Below are 20,774 nucleotides of genomic sequence, written 5' to 3' on the forward strand. Positions count from 1 at the left end.
GTGAGGATAAAGAAGGTGTTTGGAGGAGGCCATGGGGAAGTAGCCCAGGGAGTTGTAGCTCTCATGCAGCTGTTACAGGAGGCACTATAGAGAACTGCAATCCACACGGCCCTGGGCTGGAACCCGGAGTAGAGGGCGGGCCGGGTTTCCCCCAAACCTCCCAACTCCTGATCAGACACAGGAGGAGTTGATCCAAACTGTGGGGAAGATCACTGAGGTGAGAAAATCTGCCAATAAGTGCAGGACCCACCAAGGTAGAGGAGGAACTTTGCCACAATACATTTGTATTAAACCAATGAAACATACTTAAACAGTGCACCTATTAATTGGATACTAGGAGGCATAGACATTTCTAGTTTGAAGTCTCTAATAAAAGAGTAAAAGAAGTACTTTTCTTCTCCTTACTATTGCAAGCAGAACTGGGACTGACGTACAGCACTAGACTTTAAAAACTTGTCAGTTGCCTCATATTTAAGTAAGCATTTGTATTTAGACAATCTTAGCACAACATCTTCAGTATACAAGGTATTTGCTACAGCAGGAAGTACAAGGGAACACTGCAAAATCTTTGCAGTAATTTTAGTTATGTGTATCAGGCAAAAGTGGTACATCTTTAAGGGCTGCCACTGTGCTGCTGGCACTGGCACTAAGAATGAATTAACTCCAGATATCATAATGGCAGGGCTGGTGCAAGGATGTTTCACGCCCTAGGTGAAACTTCCACCTTGTACCCTCCCCATCCGCCCTGAGGTGCCCCCCCCGTGGCAGCTCCCCACCCCATACCGCCCACCCTGAGGCACCCTCCCACCCCAGCTCACCCCTGCTCTGTGCACAAGCACAAGCACCAATCAGCTTAGGTGCCACAAGCCTGGGAGGTGGAAGAAGTGAAGCAGCCACGGTGTTCTCAGGGAGGAGGAAGGGCAGTGGTGAGCTGGGGTGGGGAGTTCCCCTACGTGCCACCCCACCCACACTTGCTGCAGGCAGTCCTCCCCGCGCTCGCCTGCCCCAGCTCCCTCCGCCTAAATGCTGGCGGCGACTGGGGCAGCCGACGATCTGGATGCCGCGGTCGCTGCCAAAGAAAATGGCGCCCCCCAAATCCTAGTGCCCTAGGCGACCGCCTAGGTCACCTAAATGGTTGCACCGGCCCTGCATAATGGAAGTACTGAATCCTTTGGATCCCACAGCTGGTGGGTGGGAGTCCAGGTTTTGACAAAACCAGGACAGCTGCAGATCTGAGGCTTTTCTAGTTCAATACGAATGCAGCAGCAAGACTGTAAAAACGACCTCTCTGGGTAAATCAACATCTTTGGCTCATCAGCCAAGCTGTTTCATGTTTTTAAGGGCACTTAGAAACAATGATCTCCAGTCCATGAGGCGATAGAGAAAACGTACTAAAGTCATCACTCAGTTATGCATAGTTAGTAACACTAGTGTTTAACACTAGGTTGCTGCTGACTGGATGAACTGAATGAAAATTCTTTAAATATGCACCATCTCATAGAGTTGCCACTTTCAAGAACCTGGCACACCTCACAGTATATTCCTGGGATATTTTAGGATATTCAACTGGCAAATATAACCTGATTCAAAGTCCAATATGGTCAATGAGAGTTATTCTATTGATTTCAATAGGCTTTGGATCAGGCCCTGCTGTTGAAATCCATGGTTAAATCTGACATAAACCTTGTCTACATACAAAATACAAGTTAACATAGTCACATTGCTCAGGGGTGTGAAAAATCCACAGCCCCTGAGCAACACAGTTATGGCACCCCAACCCGTAATGTAGATGCAGCTAGGTGGATGGAAGAATGCTTTCATTAACCTAGCTACTATTGCTTGGGGAGGTAGTGTTCCTACACCAACAGAAAAACTCATTCCTTCTGTGTAGGCTGAGTCTACACTATGTGATTATGTCAGTGTAGACATGGCCCTAGAAACCCTATGAAAAGAGGCTCAAAGTTAGGCTGTAGTTTCAATCTCTACTAATAACAATAGTAGGAAGTTTTGGAAGCAGCAAAAACTCAGAATCAAAGGCTGTTGCTGATATATAACATCCCTGAAGTGATGCTCAGAGCACAGTTAGTGTAACTGGGTCTTGTTATGCCCTCCAGTGGAAGTTATTTGAGTGGTGCTGACAGGGTGCATTGTGTAATTCTTGCTAATTTATCAACTGGGGCCAGAAATCCAGATTTTCTTACTTAAATTAAGAACTTTCTAGCTGCTGACACCAAAGGTTGAACAACATAAAAATATGTATATATTAGAAGTTACCATCCAAAGAAGCCTTCACATTGAGAAAAAATGCAGTTATGATAAGGCTAGGCTGTTAAATTGATTACCTGCACATACAATGACACTTGTTACCTTGCACATTATGGTCTGACAAGAGCATGATCATATTCTTGCAGGTAATCACAAACTAACACTTCCAGCTGCCAACATTTTAGATATGCTGTAAATCTAAAATTGTAATAAGGTCCTCTGACATAATGGAAAGAAACAGAACCTCAGGTATGGGCTAGTTGTAATAGGGACACTTGTAAGTCACCACAGCATCTCATGGCACAGCTGGATCATTTACTGTTTCTATGGAAACAATTGTTTCTGGTTACTCTGGGATTGCCTTGACATGGCATATAAAAATCACACAGCATCTCACAAAACCAGCAAGATGAAATGTTTCACTCATTATTCATTAAAACGATGCTTCTTAGGTCAATGTATGTCCAAAATTAAGGTTTTGTAAAACCAAAGTTTTAAAAAATATCAGATGAATAGAATTGTTTTCACAAACTATTGTTTTCATTAAAATAAAACCAATATTTTTTATTTGGATTTGAACATTCCCTTGTAGTAGTGTTTGCAATCTAAACATTTCAGCAATGGGCTAGAGCATTGCCTGAAAACAAACTATAAATTTAACCCCTGCTTTAAGTGCAAAACTCTGCCTTCACTATGGAGTTGCATCAATTACCTCCATGGTATAAAAGACACTGGGCTGTTTAATTTTATTTTCAGCTGAGAGAAATACAAAGAAAGTAAACAATCCGAATTAGTGATGAAAAGTAAAGATTTTTATAAATCTTTCATTTTTAATCATTTAAGTTGTTGCTAATAAAGAAGGATATTTGTGTTCTTTTATACATATGCACGATATAGAAATACACGGGATTTTTTTTAACCTGACAGAAAGTGAAAGAGAAAACAAACTACACTGTAAACTAAAGCAGTCTAAAATAAGTACTTGTGAAAAACCAGTTATAAACTTTCAAATGAGAAGAATGAAAATGAAGCACCAATTGAGAACAAAATGAAAACAGGTCACAGTTCTGCCGTTTGACACTGTTACTGGAATCTGTGAGGAATTGGGCTCTCATTCTGTTTTCTTCTAACAAAAGAGTGGGATAAAATTACTTTCCATGAGCTTTACTGATTCATATATAGTAGCTGCAGAAGCAAACTCCAACTCCTCTACCCCATTGAACTGAATATAATGTTCAGGTCTATCATACTCTGTTTAAACTGAAATGTTCACACTAAAGCTGGCTGGAAAACAGGATTGGATCAAAAGAGCTGCAAGATTTAAGCATTAAAATCACTTCAGTATAGTTTCCGGTTTGACACAAAACCTGTACAGTCACTGATCTAACACTGTTCTAGTTCAATATTAATGCAGCAGCCAGGTTATACAAATTGTAAAAATGAACCTCACTCTGTAAACCAATTAAGGAAATAACACACGCCAGTGATTTAAACTCTGCAATGAGTCTCTATTAAATGCAGAATTAAGTGGTTTGCAGAACATTAGCTTGTCCAGGCTCAAAGATGGCTAAACCCCTGATATCCCAAGAAAGAAAAGCTGAGAGAAGATGCTGAAAATTTCTCTTTTCATCACTGATGTGCCGCCCCTGTGACAAGATGCAGACGGCATGATTCTGAATTTTGAAGAGGTCCTCCTGGTTTATCAACAGCACAATAAAACATAAATAATTATCCCAAGCATAGAGAAAAACATAATAAAATAAGATGTTAGATGCCATTCCTGCAAGGCTGATCCAAGAGAGTAACTTCAGAATCAGGAGATGCGTAAGGGTTCTGTCATACAGTACACATTAGGGGACTTGCTAATGAAGATAAAAAAAAAAAGTAAAAATCTATGCACAAACATTCCACCTGCTCCATTGTTTTCCTGCCTGCTTTGATTAGCCTTATCCACCCAGTTTTCTCAGCCCTTGTCCCGGGTCCATGTAACTCTTGATTAGCCTTATCCACCCAGTTTTCTCAGCCCTTGTCCCGGGTCCATGTAACTCTTTTATAGAGTCAAGTTGATGATTTGAATCAGTCCTGGAACTGCTTCTAGCAAACAAAACCTTGACTGAAAATATTTTCTATTGAATGTTAAGTCACATGATGCAAATATTCAACTGAAAAAGCATCCCCCTCCATCTGGTCACCCCATCTCAAAAAGAATATAGTAGAACTGGAAAAGTTACAGAAAAGGGCAACAAAAGTGGTTAGGGGCATGGATCAGCTTCCTTATGAAGAAAGATTAAAAAGACTGAGACTGTTCAGTTTAGAAAAGAGAAAACTAAGGGGGGATAGGATAGAGGTCTATAAAATCATGACTGGTGTGGAGAAAGTGAATAGGGAAGTGTTATTTATCCCTCCACATAACACATGAACCACTGGTCAGCCAATGAAATTAATAGGCAGCAGGTTTAATATAAACATAAGGACGTACTTCTTCATGCAACACACAGTCAACCTGTGGAACTCATTGCCAGGGGATGTTATGAAAGCCAAAAGTATAACTGAGTTCAAAAAGGAATTAGATAAGTTCATGGAGGATAGGTCCATCAATGGCTATTGGCCAAAATGGTCAGGGATGCAATCCTATGCTCCAGGTGTCCCTAACCTCTGACTGCCTGAAGCTGGCACTGGACAACAAGAGACAACACTAGATAGTTGTCCTGTTCTGTTCATTCCCTCTGAAGCATCTGGCACCAGTCACTGTTGGAAGACAGGATACTAGGCTAGACTGACCATTGATCTGACACAGTATGGACATTCTTATATCATCCATTTCACTCTTTTTAGTCAGAATCCTGGGACAGCTGCTGAATGTCCTCCTGCAACATTTGTGCAGGTTGAGGAACATAGAATTAGTATTGCAAATCCAAGGATATTAAATAAGCACTGTAAAGAACTGGGTAATGCTCCCTAGGATATCTCTAGCAGCTACTGAATGTTGATGGAAACTGGAGAGGGAATCCAGGTCCCTTCACCAAATAGAAAGGATGGACCTGATTCTCCATTGCCTTACACCTCATGCAGTCATTCACATTTCTGCAAATTCTCTCACTTAATTAGGCTATCAGGTATACGGAAATGGAGAATTTGGCCCAATTTTTGATGAAAAATGGAGTGACCATATAAGTGCAAATTTTTCACAGAGTTCAAAAAAGCAGGAAGAAACCCAATGCTACTCCACCCAGTTTAATTAACTCTATAGACTTGTCGCTATAAAGGGTAATCTCAAATCACACAACCTGCAACCACATGATTTATCAAACAGCATACAGGTTTCAGTTTAGATGTGAACTTAAACCAAAACTCCAGATTCAAACACACTGAATCTTTAAGGAAATTCAGTTTTAGTTCTGGAAACAGACTTTGCGACTTGGACTCACCTCTAGTTTCAACCAGTGCAGAAATACAAGAGAGAGAGAAAAAGGGACATAAAATATTCATTTTCTCAGGTCAATGCTATTCTTGAGTCAAGCCTCACAGTCATTAATAAATCTCCAACGGCTGAGTTCATATCAGGTTCAGGTACCGCTGCCAGCCACTTTTCAGCAGAAATTGAGTTTCAAAATAGATTTCCTCTCCATGTTGCACTCTAATCTTTGCCAGGTAGAAAACTGAACCCCCAGCTTCAGCATCATTGAATTCATCACATACTAGTTCACATCTCTTTTGCCTGAGTTGCAGGGCTAATGTTTGAAAAGAAAGAATGAACCCTTTGAACTTTATTACTGCATACTTCATTTTTTCCTCTCATTGCACCGAGTAGCTTATTTTTATCCATACTGAACGAATCTGGAAAATAAGATTTGTGCCCAGGCCACTCTCTTAACTTTCACTTCCTGCTTGGGATCATAAAGCAGCACTCCACATGCAGCATCTAATCTTCAACATCTGCTTGAGGGGTTTATGAGCAATTATTTCATACAAGTGTAAGCAGAGTCAGGATGAGCTCTACCCTGACATCTGGTGGAAAGAATTTCAGAGAGTGTATTTGCAAAGGCACGCCTACCCCATCCCAGGCTGCTGAGCTGTGGGACTGCTTTGTGACAGAAATAACTCAACCTCAGTTGGGTGGTACTTGCTAGACAAGGGACATGGGTTCCAAAACCCTGTGAATTTAGAGAGGCTGGGGGCAGGTATTTGTGCCTGGTAGTGCAGTCTCCTTGTGGAGCCAGAAGCACCAGTTCCACACCCTCCTCTCTCCACTGTGGAATGTCAGAGTTGATTTTTTTATTCCCTCAAGAATCTAGATACAGGTTGCTGAGCTGAACTCACTTTGGGCTAATGGTGCACTAGCACTGGGGCTCCCCTACTAAGAGCTGAGATCACCAGGAGTTGAAATCACTAAAGAGCTGAAATTACTGAGCTGAGAGCACTGAGTACTGTGCTAACTAGTGGGGGAGCCTGAAGCTATACTGTGGAGCAGAGCAGCTGGCGGAGTGGAGCAGTTTATGGGGATGGCTGGAGCGGATCACGGGACAGCTGGTGGAGCGGAGCGGCTGGCAGAGCGGAGTAGCTGTGGGACGGGTGGAGTGGCCCACAGAGCGAGCGGAGCCGAGTAGTTTGCAGGGAGAAATGGACCAGAGCAGCTGGTGGAGTGGAGCAGTTTGTGAGGATGGCTGGAGGAGCAGAGTGGAGCGGCTGGTAAAGCGGAGCAGTTCATGGAGAAGGCGGAAGCAGAACCCATGGAGAGGCAGGGCAGTTGGCCCCGGACCACGTAAGGTGCCCCTTTCTACCCAGGCTGGGGGGAGGGACCTCTACAGATAAACTCTCAAACTCTGGGGTGGCATTGACCAGAGACTTTTGGGTTGTTGGACTTTGGGGTGATTGGACTTAAAACCCTAAGGGGAAAAAGGACATTGCCAAATGTACTTGGAGGTGGGTTTTTGTTTATGGTTTGTGTTATAACCCTGTCTGTGGTGTCTCTCTAATGGGATGCCGCATTGATTCCTTCCTTTATTAAAAAGATTTTGCTACACTCAGACTCCAGGCTTCTGAGAGGGGAAGTATTGCCTCCTAGAGGCGCCCAGGGGGTGTGGTATGTAAGTGTCCTAGGTCACTGGGTGGGGGCTCGAGCCGATTATGCACTGTGTTACTGAAACGGAACCCCTGGATACTGAACCCGGCCCTTGTTGCTGCCAACTCAGAGGGGCAGAAGGGTTACACAAGTGACTGCATTCTGCATCTCATGGGCTTGTCTTCACTTATAAATTTTGCTGCTTTAACTATGCTGCTATACTTAATGTGGCAAAACCCACTGGTGTAGATGCAGTTATAGTGGTATAGCTTACTGTGGTTTGGTAAGTGGAATAAGATATACTGATATAAGATGCAGTTATACTAGTATAACTGCATCTTCACTGGGGCTTTTATTGGCAAAGTTATGTTTCCAAAAGAATCATATCCCTAACTAACATCGTTATGCCAGAGTAGACCAGACCTCAGTCTTCTGGTAGGCACGTCTAGCACTGAATAAATTAGAAACTAAAGACCTTATAAAAGTTGTTATTGATAAAGAGCATATAAGAGAATTCTTGGACAATGTAAGCGTATTTAAATCAGAGGATCTGGATAACATGCATACTAAAAGCTATATTGGGAGTAGTTCTTCACATGGCTACACAAAGGATAGAGGACAGCCAGGATTCCATCCCTCAGACAGCCTTCACACTGGGTGCTGTGGGGACTGCTGGAGCTTTATGCCTGACATAATCCTCACGGAGCAAGTTACCAAGGAGGGGTGGGGAGTAGGCAGAGCCATAATTCCTCCCCCCCACAAGTGACACTAAATCTATTTCATTTTATTATGACTTCTGTTGATGAGGCTATTACAAGATTTAAAATGATAACAACAGAAATGTATTTTTAATAAACTCCATGACTGGTATGTTTATTGAAGTTAGAATAATTGTTGTGATAACTCAATTTTGTGTTAATATTTTCAAAGCAGAAAATAGCAACATTATGAGAAAACTTCAGTTATGTCAAGGGGTTTGCTACTCACTACTGTGACACCTCCCTGTGGCTGCACCTGGGGATTATCTCTCAACCAGTCTGATGCACCCTCCTTCAGTTCTTACTCCCCTCTCTCTTGAATCAACTGCTCCCTTTTCATGGCTTGGCCTCCGGCCAGGTCACTATTGCTTTCCCCTTCCAGGGTATCCAAGTTCCACTGGACGATCTGTCTCAGGCAGTCTTCTGTTCCACTGGCCGGACTATGCCAGTTCCCCAGGGGCTGGTAGGGGAACCCAGGCCAGCCTTCTGCTCTGGGTTCCCACCTAGGGATCCTATGTCTAGCAACCATGGTCTAAGCAATCCTAAACCCTGCCACTTTTTCTCTGGGCTCTTTCCTTTCTCTGTCTTCTGGACCATGACTGAGTTACCACTGGAACCTCCGCCATTCACTGCGGCTACTTTACCCTCTCTTGGTCTCTTGCCAAAGTCTGTTTTCTCAGGCAGGATCCCAGACTTTATTCCCCCCTAGGATTCCTCCTTGTCTCTTGCCAACTCCCCTCCTCTCTTGGGCGTGACAGTAGAGTTCCTCCCTACCACCACCAACTTCTCTTTGTAAACCCAGTTCAGCTCCTCCCCGAGCTGGGCTTCATCAGCCATTAGTCCCAATCAGCCTTGATTCTCCTCCAGGTGCAGATTGTCACAGGGTAATTGGCCCTTTTTACCTGCTCAGGCCTTGTGTGAGGTAAACACCCCCTCATAAACTACTACAATTATCTTTTCTTATCTTCCATTTAAAAAAACCATTGAGAGGGCAGTGAAAGGCAAGAACAGGGCATGTCTATTTCAAATTAATAGATTTCAAGGCCAGAAGAGACCATCGTGATCATCTAGTCTGACCTCCTGTATAGAACATCCAGGCCACAGAACTTCCCCAAAATAATTTCCAGAGCATATGTTTTAGAAAAACATCTGATCTTGATTTAAAAATTGACAGTGAGGCAGAAGTTACCAGAGCCCTTAATAAATTGTTTCAGTGGTTAATTAAAAACGTATGCCTTACTTCCAGCCTGAATTTGTTTAGCTTCAACTTCCCACACCAATTTTTTCAAAGCAGGTACTAACACATTTATCAATTTCCCAGGTAGACCACAGGCATTAGCAGTGGAAATTGTCTAACATTGATGTGCTAATGTGCCTCAATCATGACCCAAAGGACTAGGGCCTGTGCTGAAATGATAGTTCAGTCTCCATAACTGGTTCAATCACAGTTGAGACTACCAGATAGTGGCAACAGGGGTGCAATCTGTGATGTGAACACCTCTCCACTAAGAACCACACTAAGCCCATCAGCTCTTCTCACCTAGATGACTGGATTACCATGAAATGTTAATTGATTGAGGCACCTACTAGCCTGAGCTATTCTGACTTTGTTGATCAAGAGGTAAAAAATCTCTATATTTTCAATTTCCAATTGCTTTCATTTGATTTATCCATTGTTCTCTTGAAGTTGGGTGATCTCCCAGACTTCCAGGAGCTTTGAAGTTGAGGATGATATTAAGTTCAACACTAACAATATCTTGGCATCATTTTTCACATATTACATGCTATTAACACTATGAAGATGATGGACATTGGGGGTTTGTGACACAGTAGCCATTGGTGGTTCACTACTTTGTATCATCAACTTTTGTCATGTCTGACATCTAACCCACCTAATACCCTGTTGTCATGATGTATACCCAAACAGGTAGCATGTAATATAACATTGAAAAACTAATAACTCACTGATCATTAATATTCTTGTGTGATGTATTTATGAGGTGTGTACAAAGAATTATGGATTCATTCTAGAATTATGTTCTTAAAATGTGTTTGACAAGCAGTGCGTAAGCCCAGTCTGCTCTAGACAATGGAATGTGTATTTGCTTGTTGTCAAGCAGAGACAATGAAGGCACTTTTACATAAAAGATAAAGCCATCAACATAGCAAACGGGGGAGACTGCCTCTTTCAGGAGTCTGAACCTCATATGATAAGCAATTGACCAACTGATCAGACACAATATTACTGCATTATAAAAGCGCATAATGTAAGGTCTTTTATGAAAGCTAATGACACACTGGTGATTAATATCATGGTAAAATCTATGTATTAGCACTAGATGAGGAATTATGAATACTCACTGATATTATGCTTTAAAGTCTCTGATCAAACAAAGGGAAGAAAAGGTTTCTTCCAGACAGGAGATAAGGCAGCTATTTACCTGTCTCCAATGAAATTACGCAAGGCATGATCAAAAACAAAGATAGCCTCATTGGAAGTCCATAGGAAGGGAAGAACAGTATGAGGTCATCCTGAGTCTGGGGACAAAACAGTGAGTTTGAGAAGATAAAAGGTGAAAGACTAAGCCATCTTGTTCTCCATCCCTGGACAGATACAAAAGGCCAGAGCTCATGCAAGCTGAGAAAGATGGGAGCTGGAGTCTCTTGGAACTGAATATAGGTGTTTAGGCAAAGACCTTTCATCTAGGGAAACAAGGGGAATGATCAACTTGTACTTCTGTGAAAGGTGCTGACTAAGAGAAACTCAGCCATGAGTGGAAGGAAAAAGATTGGTGAAAAATCTACCAACGTTGTAACTTGTCAAGTTAGGTCTTAGCCACTAGAAAGCATATTTTATTTTTATTTGCTTGTAACCATTTTGTCTTTATCTCTTTGTTGCAGGGTGGTCACCTGTTCCTGCCTTAAAAGGCTTAAAACAGCCTGCGGAGAGGGCAGTGGCAGGGAAGGAAAAGCGGGGCTGATTGGGGGAAGCAGCCTCAGCTGGGGGCCATGCCCCAATCAGGCCATGGCTGGCTTAATGGGGGCCCAGGTGGCCCTTATAAGAGGGCTGAGGCCAGAAGCTAGAGCAGGACTCTCCCTCTAGCTCTTGACGGAGAAGGCCTGGCTGTCTGGGAGCTGAGCAGGGTACCTAGACTGAAGCATGGTAGGGGGAAGGCTGGAGGAGCTGGGGAGCTCCAGTCTGGAAACCCCCAAGGCTGCTGGCCTTGTTAAAGGCCAAGAACAGGTATTGAGGTTGCAGAGGGGCAGCCCAGGGGTAGGCAGAGGCAGCAGGTCCAACCCCCCACTTGCCGTTGATGAGTGGCACTTACACTGCAGTCTGCCCCAGGGAACGGGGGCTAGGTGATGACTGGCAGTGGCCATAGTCTGAGGTGAGGTGGGGATAGGGGGTAGGGGTTCCCTGAGGAGGGGAGACTCAGATCTCTGGGGGTACTGCCAGGGGGCAGCACCCTGGCCTGAAAGGGCCACCGGGGTCCAGGAGGGACTCAGGCCCAGCGGCAAATGGGACAACGGCCTACAGAAGGTGCTCCGGAGGCTGGAAGACCTAATTCCCTGGACGACCAGCAGGAGGCGCTGCAGGGGTGAGTCCTGCCTTGTGATGCCCTTGTACTTGAACTCACTTAAAATTGATCTCTTTTTGTTAAAAAACTTGTTTTGCTTTTAATCTAAACCAACCCAGTGAAACTGCTCTGCTCAGCTGTGTTTGAACTGAAGTGTTTGCGAAGTCCAGTTAAAGTAAAAAATCGTGCTTTTGTCTCTTTGAAGAAGCAACAAACCTCATTAATTCTCCTAGTGTTCCAAGAGAGGGCTGAGACTTCAGTGAAGGTGGTTTGGGGGAAATTCTTGACTGGGGTATGTTGGGGTCCACTTGAGTAACAGTAACTAAGTTTGCTGGAGACAAGAATGTGACTGAGGTGTAACGAACAGGCTGCTGGAGTCAGACTTGTTGAACCAGGGCTGCTTAACACACAGACACTCAGTGCATACTTGTATGTTGGCTGGGAGTGTCCAGACAGGGAACTACAGCAGCAGAACATTTTAAGAAATGCAGGGTTACAGGAAAAGCAGTGACACAACCTCTCACTGGTTTGGGTTGCACCCCAAAACATGACAGGCCTCCTCGTTATGAAGGGCCCATTTTGCACACAGAGTTTAAAATGTTATCATACTGTCTCTCATATCCCCTTGTTCTTCTAACCTTCATTCTAGTACATGATGACATCACCGTGGCATACTGTGCAGTATGACCATCACCAGTACAAGATGACCTAGACTCAGAGAGCAAGTTACATTTTGTACACTGAGTCAGCAAGGTTTGCAAAATCTGTAGGCTGCTCTTTGCCTGCAGAATTGTAAAAACTCAAGGTACCAAGAGGCAATTATTAACAAGAAGATTCTATTAATACCACTCTTGGCCCATCGAGGAGGTGGATCAGAAAACATGCCCTTGCATTCTGAAATTTAGGGACAAGGAGGTACAGTGAAGCAATTTTATTTTAATCAATGGTCTAAAATGTCCAACTGACCATTATTTAGAGGTAAAAGAAAAAACACTTCGTTAATGTTGACATAAAAGCAAAAGCAGCAAATAATCTGGTCTCTCCAAAAAACTGTGGGTTTGGAAAGATTAGCAAAAATGCTTTTAGAATTCCGCCTTTAGAACTCTGAAGTGAGAATTCATAAATTATTTTAGTTCTCTGTTCCATCTCCTGCAGCTGTGATTTCTAAAAAAAAAATAAATATATATATTTAGAAAGCACTACTACTGGAATATTTAGTAATGCAACCCCTCCAATGGTACCTTATAAATATGCTTTGTGGAATATGTTCAACTGATATAAGTGAAAATGATGGAATGCTTGTGATGTGATGGAGAGAGAGACATATTGTAGCAGAATATGCTTAACAGTCTGCACTGTTTAGGAATAATTTAGCTGAATATTTAAATGATTTTCCAGTGATGCTGCATTTCTCTAATTTAGTATGAAATTATTCTTGTTTTCAGCTTTGTCAGTTTGTTTTATTAGCTCCTATCATTTTCTTTTTCTTTTAAATGACTCTTATTGCAGTTTAATTGACTAAATGTTAAATTCATGATTTTATAGTTTCATGTACCTGACTCTCCTCATTGTATAGACTAAACATTATGAATAACATAGAAGCAGAAATCCAGGTAAACTAGAAGCCAATTCTAAATATGCCACTTGCAGGTAAGCCTGAGCATCAGAAAACAGAGGATCAGAAACACAGTTGGCTGAGTATCAGAGGGGTAGCCGTGTTAGTCTGGAACTGTAAAAAGCGACAAAGAGTCCCACGGCACCTTACAGACTAACAGACGCATTGGAGCATGTGTTTGGCAAAGTGGGTATTCACCCATGAAAGCTTATGCTCCAGTATGTCTTAGTCTATAAGGTGCCGTGGGACTCTTTGTCGCTTTTTACAGTTCCAGACTAACACGGCTACCCCTCTGATACTCAGCCAACTGTGTTTCTGATCCTCTGTTTTCTGATGCTCAGGCTTACCTGCAAGTGGCATATTTAGAATTGGCTTCTAGTTTACCTGGATTTCTGCTTCTATGTTATTCATAATGTTTAGTCTATACAATGAGGAGAGTCAGGTACATGAAACTATAAAATCATGAATTTAACATTTAGTCAATTAAACTGCAATAAGAGTCATTTAAAAGAAAAAGAAAATGATAGGAGCTAATAAAACAAACTGACAAAGCTGAAAACAAGAATAATTTCATACTAAATTAGAGAAATGCAGCATCACTGGAAAATCATTTAAATATTCAGCTAAATTATTCCTAAACAGTGCAGACTGTTAAGCATATTCTGCTACAATATGTCTCTCTCTCCATCACATCACAAGCATTCCATCATTTTCACTTATATCAGTTGAACATATTCCACAAAGCATATTTACAGTTGACTGAGAGAGAAAAAAAGTCAGTCTTTAATTTCATCCCAAAGGACTGAAAGGTTTACAGTGGATTGGAATAAGTAGAGGTCTTCTATCACATATTACTAATTACACAATTAGAGTTGCATTTAAAGTGTAAAGGTTCTGGAAAGGCAGTCCTAATTCCCAGCTCTAGTGCTGTAACAGATCACATTTTAAGCCTGCCTAGATGTGTGATGAGCCATCCAAATTGAATTCCAATGTAAAATGCCAACCTGGCATGGTTATTTGCAGCTGTCATTTACAGGGATAAGTAAATATTCAAATATTTGGATTGAGATGACACTTTCTGAATGAAGCTGAGCTGAAGGGGAATAAGGGATGATCCTATTATTCAGATCCCTGAATACAGACCTCATCAAAACTGAAAATGGGCTACCCTGCCTTTCTCTCTCCCTTCTTTCAAATAGGCCCCCAAACTCTCCACTGCTCACCATTAGCCATCTTCAGTGGCTCAGCCTAATGGCTGAAATGCTACTTGTTGGATGCATCAGCCACTTTGACTAAAGGGTTTAATCCTGCAAGCTGCTGAGCACTACTGTGAGATGCTATGTTCCCACAAATCAATGGAATTAATAAGAATAGAGGGTGCTCAGCATCAGACAGGAGCATTCATAAGTTTGCAGGATTGAGCCCTAAGGTTTCAGAGTTTTGTCTACATTAATGAGAGCAACAGACTGAGGAATGGTTAGCAAAGTACCTGAGTGGTCTGAATGTCAGCCCAAAATATCCTCAGATCTTTGACTCACTGACTTTGGCTAATATTCGTGCTATACAGCAATTTATTTTATGCACCTATCTCTCTATCCATTACCTTGCTCTAATGAAAAGGAGCTCTTACCATCAGGTGGTTTAGCCTCAGTATTTCCAGTCTTTGAAAATATCCAGTTGTTACAATCTAGTGTGGAATGTCTTGTAAATTCAAAATACTTTTTATTTATAATCCAAAACTCTCTTGGGATTATTTTTGAACAATAGCTATTATTTATGCAGACATAAATTGGCAACAGGACAGCTACAGAAGTTTGATTGAAAGGTGAGATCAGAAATTAGGAAGAAGGAGGCATAGGTTACAGAAAATGATGTAACACAAGAGACAGGAGAAAAGAAAAATATAATGGAAACAGACAGGTAGATGTGATCTTGAAAAAGAATGACATTAAATAAGAACCAGAATCAAAGAGCATTGTCAAGGTATGCACCTTCAATTGTTTCCATAGAGCAAATCTAAACATTTTAACATTTTTATTTCATTATGCTACCAGATGCACAATGTTGTCTTTAAGTAATTATATTTTAATTATTATTAACTTCCTCATCATTTCTAAAAAATTAAATGATTGAAAATAATACCCCTTGAGTCACCCATCAACAGTGTGGACACTGGGAATATTAATCTATCTTCTAGCATTCAAGAATCAACTTCCTTATAATTCCATATGTTGTCTAAATCTTTTAAATTATAAAGTATCACTGAAAGCTCATGTTCAGAAACATTTATATAAATGAGCCATAATTAAGGCTCAGAGGCTGTCAAGGAAGTCATGGATTCCGTGACTTTCCAGGACGTTCTATGACTTCTATAGTGGCCGGTATGTCTGGCCCTGGGGTCACTCAAGATGCTTGGGCAGCCCCTGGGCCACATTCCCCCCCCAGCACCAGCGGGGGTCTTTGGCTGCTGAGTCTCCCTCACACCTCCCAGCACCAATGGGGGTCCCAGGCCATGCACCGCCCCGCCCCCCCACAGCACCTGCAGCGCCCCCCAGCCACCCCCTGCCACAGAGCACTCAAGATTTAATCAGGGGTATATAGTAAAAGTCATGGACAGGTCACGGGGCTGTGAAGTTTTGTTTACTGCCTGTGACCTGTCCATGACTTTTACTAAAAATACCCGTGACTAAAATATAGCCTTAGCCACAATCATGTTGGGCCACTGGAACTTGCATCACTATTCCAAGTTATTAAATCTAATTACCATGTCACATGATAGATTGCTGCTCCTTAATGCAAAAGGAAATTAAAATTTAGCAAGAAAATGGGTGTGAATTCAAATCAATTTAGCTGATGGCCTCAGGGCTGACTGCAAATCTTTAATTCACTGGAGGGGAACTGCTGAGATCTTAAACCATGAAGCTTTCCAACTCAAGCGTGGGGACTGAATTTTAGCACTGGCTGCCCTCAGGGAGCATGTACATTATTTAGAATACATCAGAACATTTAAAAATATTAAATAAGCATAAATAATTTATTTGGAAAAATGAAAGGAGTTTACTCTCCTATTTGCCTGAGGAATTTATAGAACATGTCTGACTGATTGGAAGGGGCAGATTGTAGTTTTCCTTCAACTGTGAAATGTGGATATTTCCCCTAAGCAAAGTAAGAAAAAAATTACCTTTAATTCTTGTTTTATGTAGATTCACATATCCCAAGTGATCACCACTCTTGGGGTCTGTGTTTCCAGTGTGTAACCAGGTGGGAATCAGTCATTTTCTCCACTAAAGTATTTCCTCTACCCATGTCGTCTTCATCCTTTTGAATGGCTTGGTAATTCCCTTCCTATTTTATTACAACTTAATTTCTTCTTTTTCTGAGTCCTTTCAAATTATTCTTGTATACTTCTCCCACAAGCCTCTCCTGGCTTCCCACCATGCTACTTCCTGCTCCTGGAACAATCTGTTCAACACTATTTGTTATGCTTGTTTCCTCTCTTCCCCCAAATCCCCTTTGTTCAATTAGTAGTATTTATTATTTGTGTTAGGATAGCACCCACAATGTATGAGTTGCTTTCTAAACACATAGGGAGCCTTGACACCAACCCAGCCTAATGGACAAGCTTAGTAAAAATGAAATTACAAATAAAATAAATAACCTCACAATGTTTTACTGTGTAAATCCTTCTTCACTTACATCATCTCTCCCTGTGTCATGTCATGATTGTCTAATCTAGACCGTAAACTCTTCAGAGAAGGGATTGTGACATATTTGCCTACAGAATACCATGCATACCTATGCATTGTATAAATAAATATATATTATTAGAGTGTCACTAAAGATATAATTTGTTGCCTTCCAGGAGTTGGACTAAAATCAATAGGTACCCATCAGGCATTATTAGTCACTAACAATTTGGGATGGACTTAAGTTAATGACCTATCAGTGGAAGGCTCCATATCCCATTGTCAGGCAGGGGTGCTGGAACAATTTGTATAGAGAGGATGCTGAGAGCCATTGAGCCAAACTGTAAACCCTGTATATGTTGGAAACTGCTTCAAGCCAGGGGGTGCTGCAGCACTCCTAGTTCCAGCACTTACGTTGTCAGTCCCCTGAGGTAGCCTGTTCCCTTGATATTAACATTTTTTTGTTTTTTTCCAGTTTCAGATAGTTGTGCTCTCCCCTTGATGTCTGTGCTTACGGAATTATAACACCTCAACACCGTCCTTTTTGATATCTATCTACAACCAACTTCAATGACATTTTGCGGCATTCCTTTGAGGTCAGTGAAAGGGTATTAGTATGCCATTGTTTTTAATTTGTCTGTATACAGGAGGATAAACTTACACTGAATATAACATAAGTTATGATAAAAAGTGATTCTTTACTCTGCAAATACTTACCTTAAATATGAAGAAATATGAATTTCTTCCTTCATTTTGATATATCCTGTTCCATCTATCATGTTATGCATGCAGTGAAATACTCACCCAAAGTATCAAAAAGTTAGCTCTGTATGCTTACCTGGCCGATGTGCCTTTGGAACTGCCATGTTCATCACGCGCCCTCCGTCCTGAGGTTTGGGGGGTGAAGCAGTAAATCTGCAGATCCCCGATTCTGATGGTGTGCTTGAGGTCAGACTGTCTGTGTATTCATTAGTCCCTGCCGTTAGCTGTTCCGATGATGTGTCTGATATAAAGCATTCTGTAATTGTGAACTTGGCATGTCTCAGCTGCTCTTCCATCTTAGCATGTTCATATGCTCTTGCTAGCTCTTCGTACGTAGAGGAGGCACTTTCTGTGGAAACCATGCTGCTTCTTGCTCGATCTAAACATCCAAAAAAGATAAACAATGTGGTCATTTCAGAACCTAAATCATTAATATTAAAAGGTTTTTAGTAGAGTGTAGTTTTCCTGACTATGACTTGGATGAAATCTACTTCATCATGAATATTGATCTTTCACACTTAAAATGAGGTCTCATTGCCTTACCAGCAGCATATGAATCAGAATTGACTTGTTTGCTTAGAAGCAGAAAAAAACATTTATTCAGTAAGAAAAATGTGATTACTTTTCCCTCCGCCTCTGCAAATTTCTCTTTTGAAAAGTAAGCTTTTAGTGCTTTACACGTCAAAAGAAAAACAGAAGGCCACTGTTTATCCACAAAACAGACACAGCACTGCCAAGGGCAGTTTCAATACAGTATCCTGTTAATGTGCCTCCGTGATGTTTCAGAGGGCTCACCTCGAGTGGTGAAAGGAAAACTCTTTCTGTATTCATTCACTCCTTGGCCCTTCTGTTGAGAATGCCAATAAAGGTACAATAGAATGGCAATGATTCTGAGACAGACATCTGTTTTCTGGGAACCGGACTGAAACCACCAATTCATCTCACATAGAGCAAATGGCTGCATCAGAAGGTAACAAATCTGAAACCAGAGCTTGAAAGCAGCTCAAAATTGGTAGACTTTGTTCATTTCATTTATTGATTCTTAGGCCAGCACAACATTAAAAAGTTAGGTTGATCCAGTTACATTACTCAGGGGTGTGAAAAATCCACACCCTGGTGCAATGGAGTTAAACTGACCTAATCCTCAGAGTCGACAGCAGTAGATTGATGGAAGAATTCTTCCATTCACGGCCTCTCAAGGAGGTGGATTAACTAGACTGACGGGAAAACCCATCCTGTTGCTGTAGTATGTGTCTACACTGAATCACTGCAGCTGTGCTGCTGCCGTGTTTCTAGTGAAGACATCGCTTTAGACATGTAGCATGGCTACGTTTGGTTGTACAACTCAATACACAATTGTTTAATCTTTTAAAATAACAGATTTATCACTCTGACCCCATTCCTTTCCTAGAAATCAAAAGCATAGCATATATATTGTTTTGTCATCCCTGTGTTGTGTACTCCTTCCATGACCCAAGTTTACTTTTGATTTTAAAAAACTATTTTAATTCTAATATAAAAACCCTGCACATCTTAAAGGGCAGGGATAGAGTTGGAAGGTGTCTAGTAATTAACAACTTTTGTTCAAATACTATAGGTTATGAAGCAGGCTTGTAAAATCATTGTTAAAGTTTGCATGTCCTTTTCCATGATGATTGGATGATGATGAGAAAACCAAGGATATTTTACTTGTCCGTCAAATAAAATGACCCTGGATGAGAGGAATCCTGCTGTGCTGGGATATGTGACAATATGCTTGCGACGCATGTGGGAATTTTCTGTAACACTTTCATGAACTATCCATATGACTCTGTACCTATCATCTCAGTATTGCTACTCAATGAGTGACAAAAGGGTTAAAATGTTACTCCAGGGGCAGGGCAGGACACCTGAGGTGTCTGACTCACACAGCTGCCTAGGTGGAGACCAGAATAATTAGCAATGGAGGTCCTGGAAGAGACAATGGAAACTCTTATGACCAAAGGTTAACACTTATCTGCAGAGGCAGCTGAACATGTGAACACAGCCAGGCTGTGTCCTGAGAACAAAGGCAAGAGGTGTCAGATGTCTCTGATAAGAACTGGCAACACAGAAACATAGCAGCTCTCACAGGAGACTAAAGGAGAAAGAGACAGAGCCAAGGTGAATTCTAGAACAGCTTGGCTGGATGCAGCCCTAGCATTGGCCATTCTGAACTGTCTCTTTATCTTTGCTTCTCTATGCTAACCTAAGGACTTCCCAATGCTGTATTCTAGTTGATTAATAAATCCTACTCTGTTTTGATAAGGCTACAGACTGATGTACTTCAGCAAATATCTCCCAAAGGGGTAAAAATCTCTGAACAGTTGGACTCTCTGCTTCAGTTGGACTCACTGAGAAAAACTCACAGTGAGGAACAGGTGTTCTGGAGCCTGGGAGGCTCAGTGCCAATTTGACTCCTTGGGGGGGTCTGACACACTTAAGGGGTGCCCCCTGGAGATGGTCTACAGGTTGGGGCATAGCAAATCCAGGATCTTGCCCACAATCTAGCATGCCCATAATAAGGCTTTCACCATCCTTCCAGATAAAGAAGTCTGGATGAAACTGGAGGCATGTCTGATGGGCCACATGAAGTATTCTCTCTTTAACCAAGATGGTCATACTGCCTTCTTTGACTCTCCTACTTCCTGACAGCCCAAAAGAGTCACCTGGATTTCCATGCAGCTTCGCACAGATATTCATGAGACATCAGGGCAGCCCACCACTGTGCTTTTTTAGATTTTAATTGTACATCATTAGGGCTCAGCCTTCCCTTTGAAGAAAAAAAAATATTCTACTGATTTAGATATGCATGAATCTTTTACAGCAAAGTAAATGTACCTTGATTCTTAATTGAATAAGTCTTACAAGTCTTTTTATTTTCATGTATCTATCCACAGTCATGTAAATTTCACATAATTTGATTTAACGATGTATCTTACAATGACAAAAGAACAGCCCATAGGAAATTCCTGATATTAACGTTGGATAGCATATGTAAGCAGAGGGTAGATTTTAAAAGATATTTAA

General features: G+C 41.6%; 1 protein-coding gene across 2 annotated transcripts in view; it reads right to left on the reverse strand.

Annotated features, from left to right (window-relative positions):
• DSCAM (DS cell adhesion molecule) overlaps nt 1-20,774 on the reverse strand; it is a 680,512-nt gene that overhangs the window by 14,157 nt on the left and 645,581 nt on the right. For both annotated transcript variants that reach the window (XM_050933241.1, XM_050933240.1), the window contains exon 32: nt 17,803-18,105. In XM_050933241.1, the coding sequence (XP_050789198.1) occupies nt 17,803-18,105 (303 nt within the window). The remainder of the gene's footprint in view (nt 1-17,802; nt 18,106-20,774) is intronic.

The sequence above is a fragment of the Gopherus flavomarginatus genome, chromosome 1, assembly GCF_025201925.1.
Source record: "Gopherus flavomarginatus isolate rGopFla2 chromosome 1, rGopFla2.mat.asm, whole genome shotgun sequence".
NCBI classification, from domain to species: domain Eukaryota; kingdom Metazoa; phylum Chordata; order Testudines; family Testudinidae; genus Gopherus; species Gopherus flavomarginatus.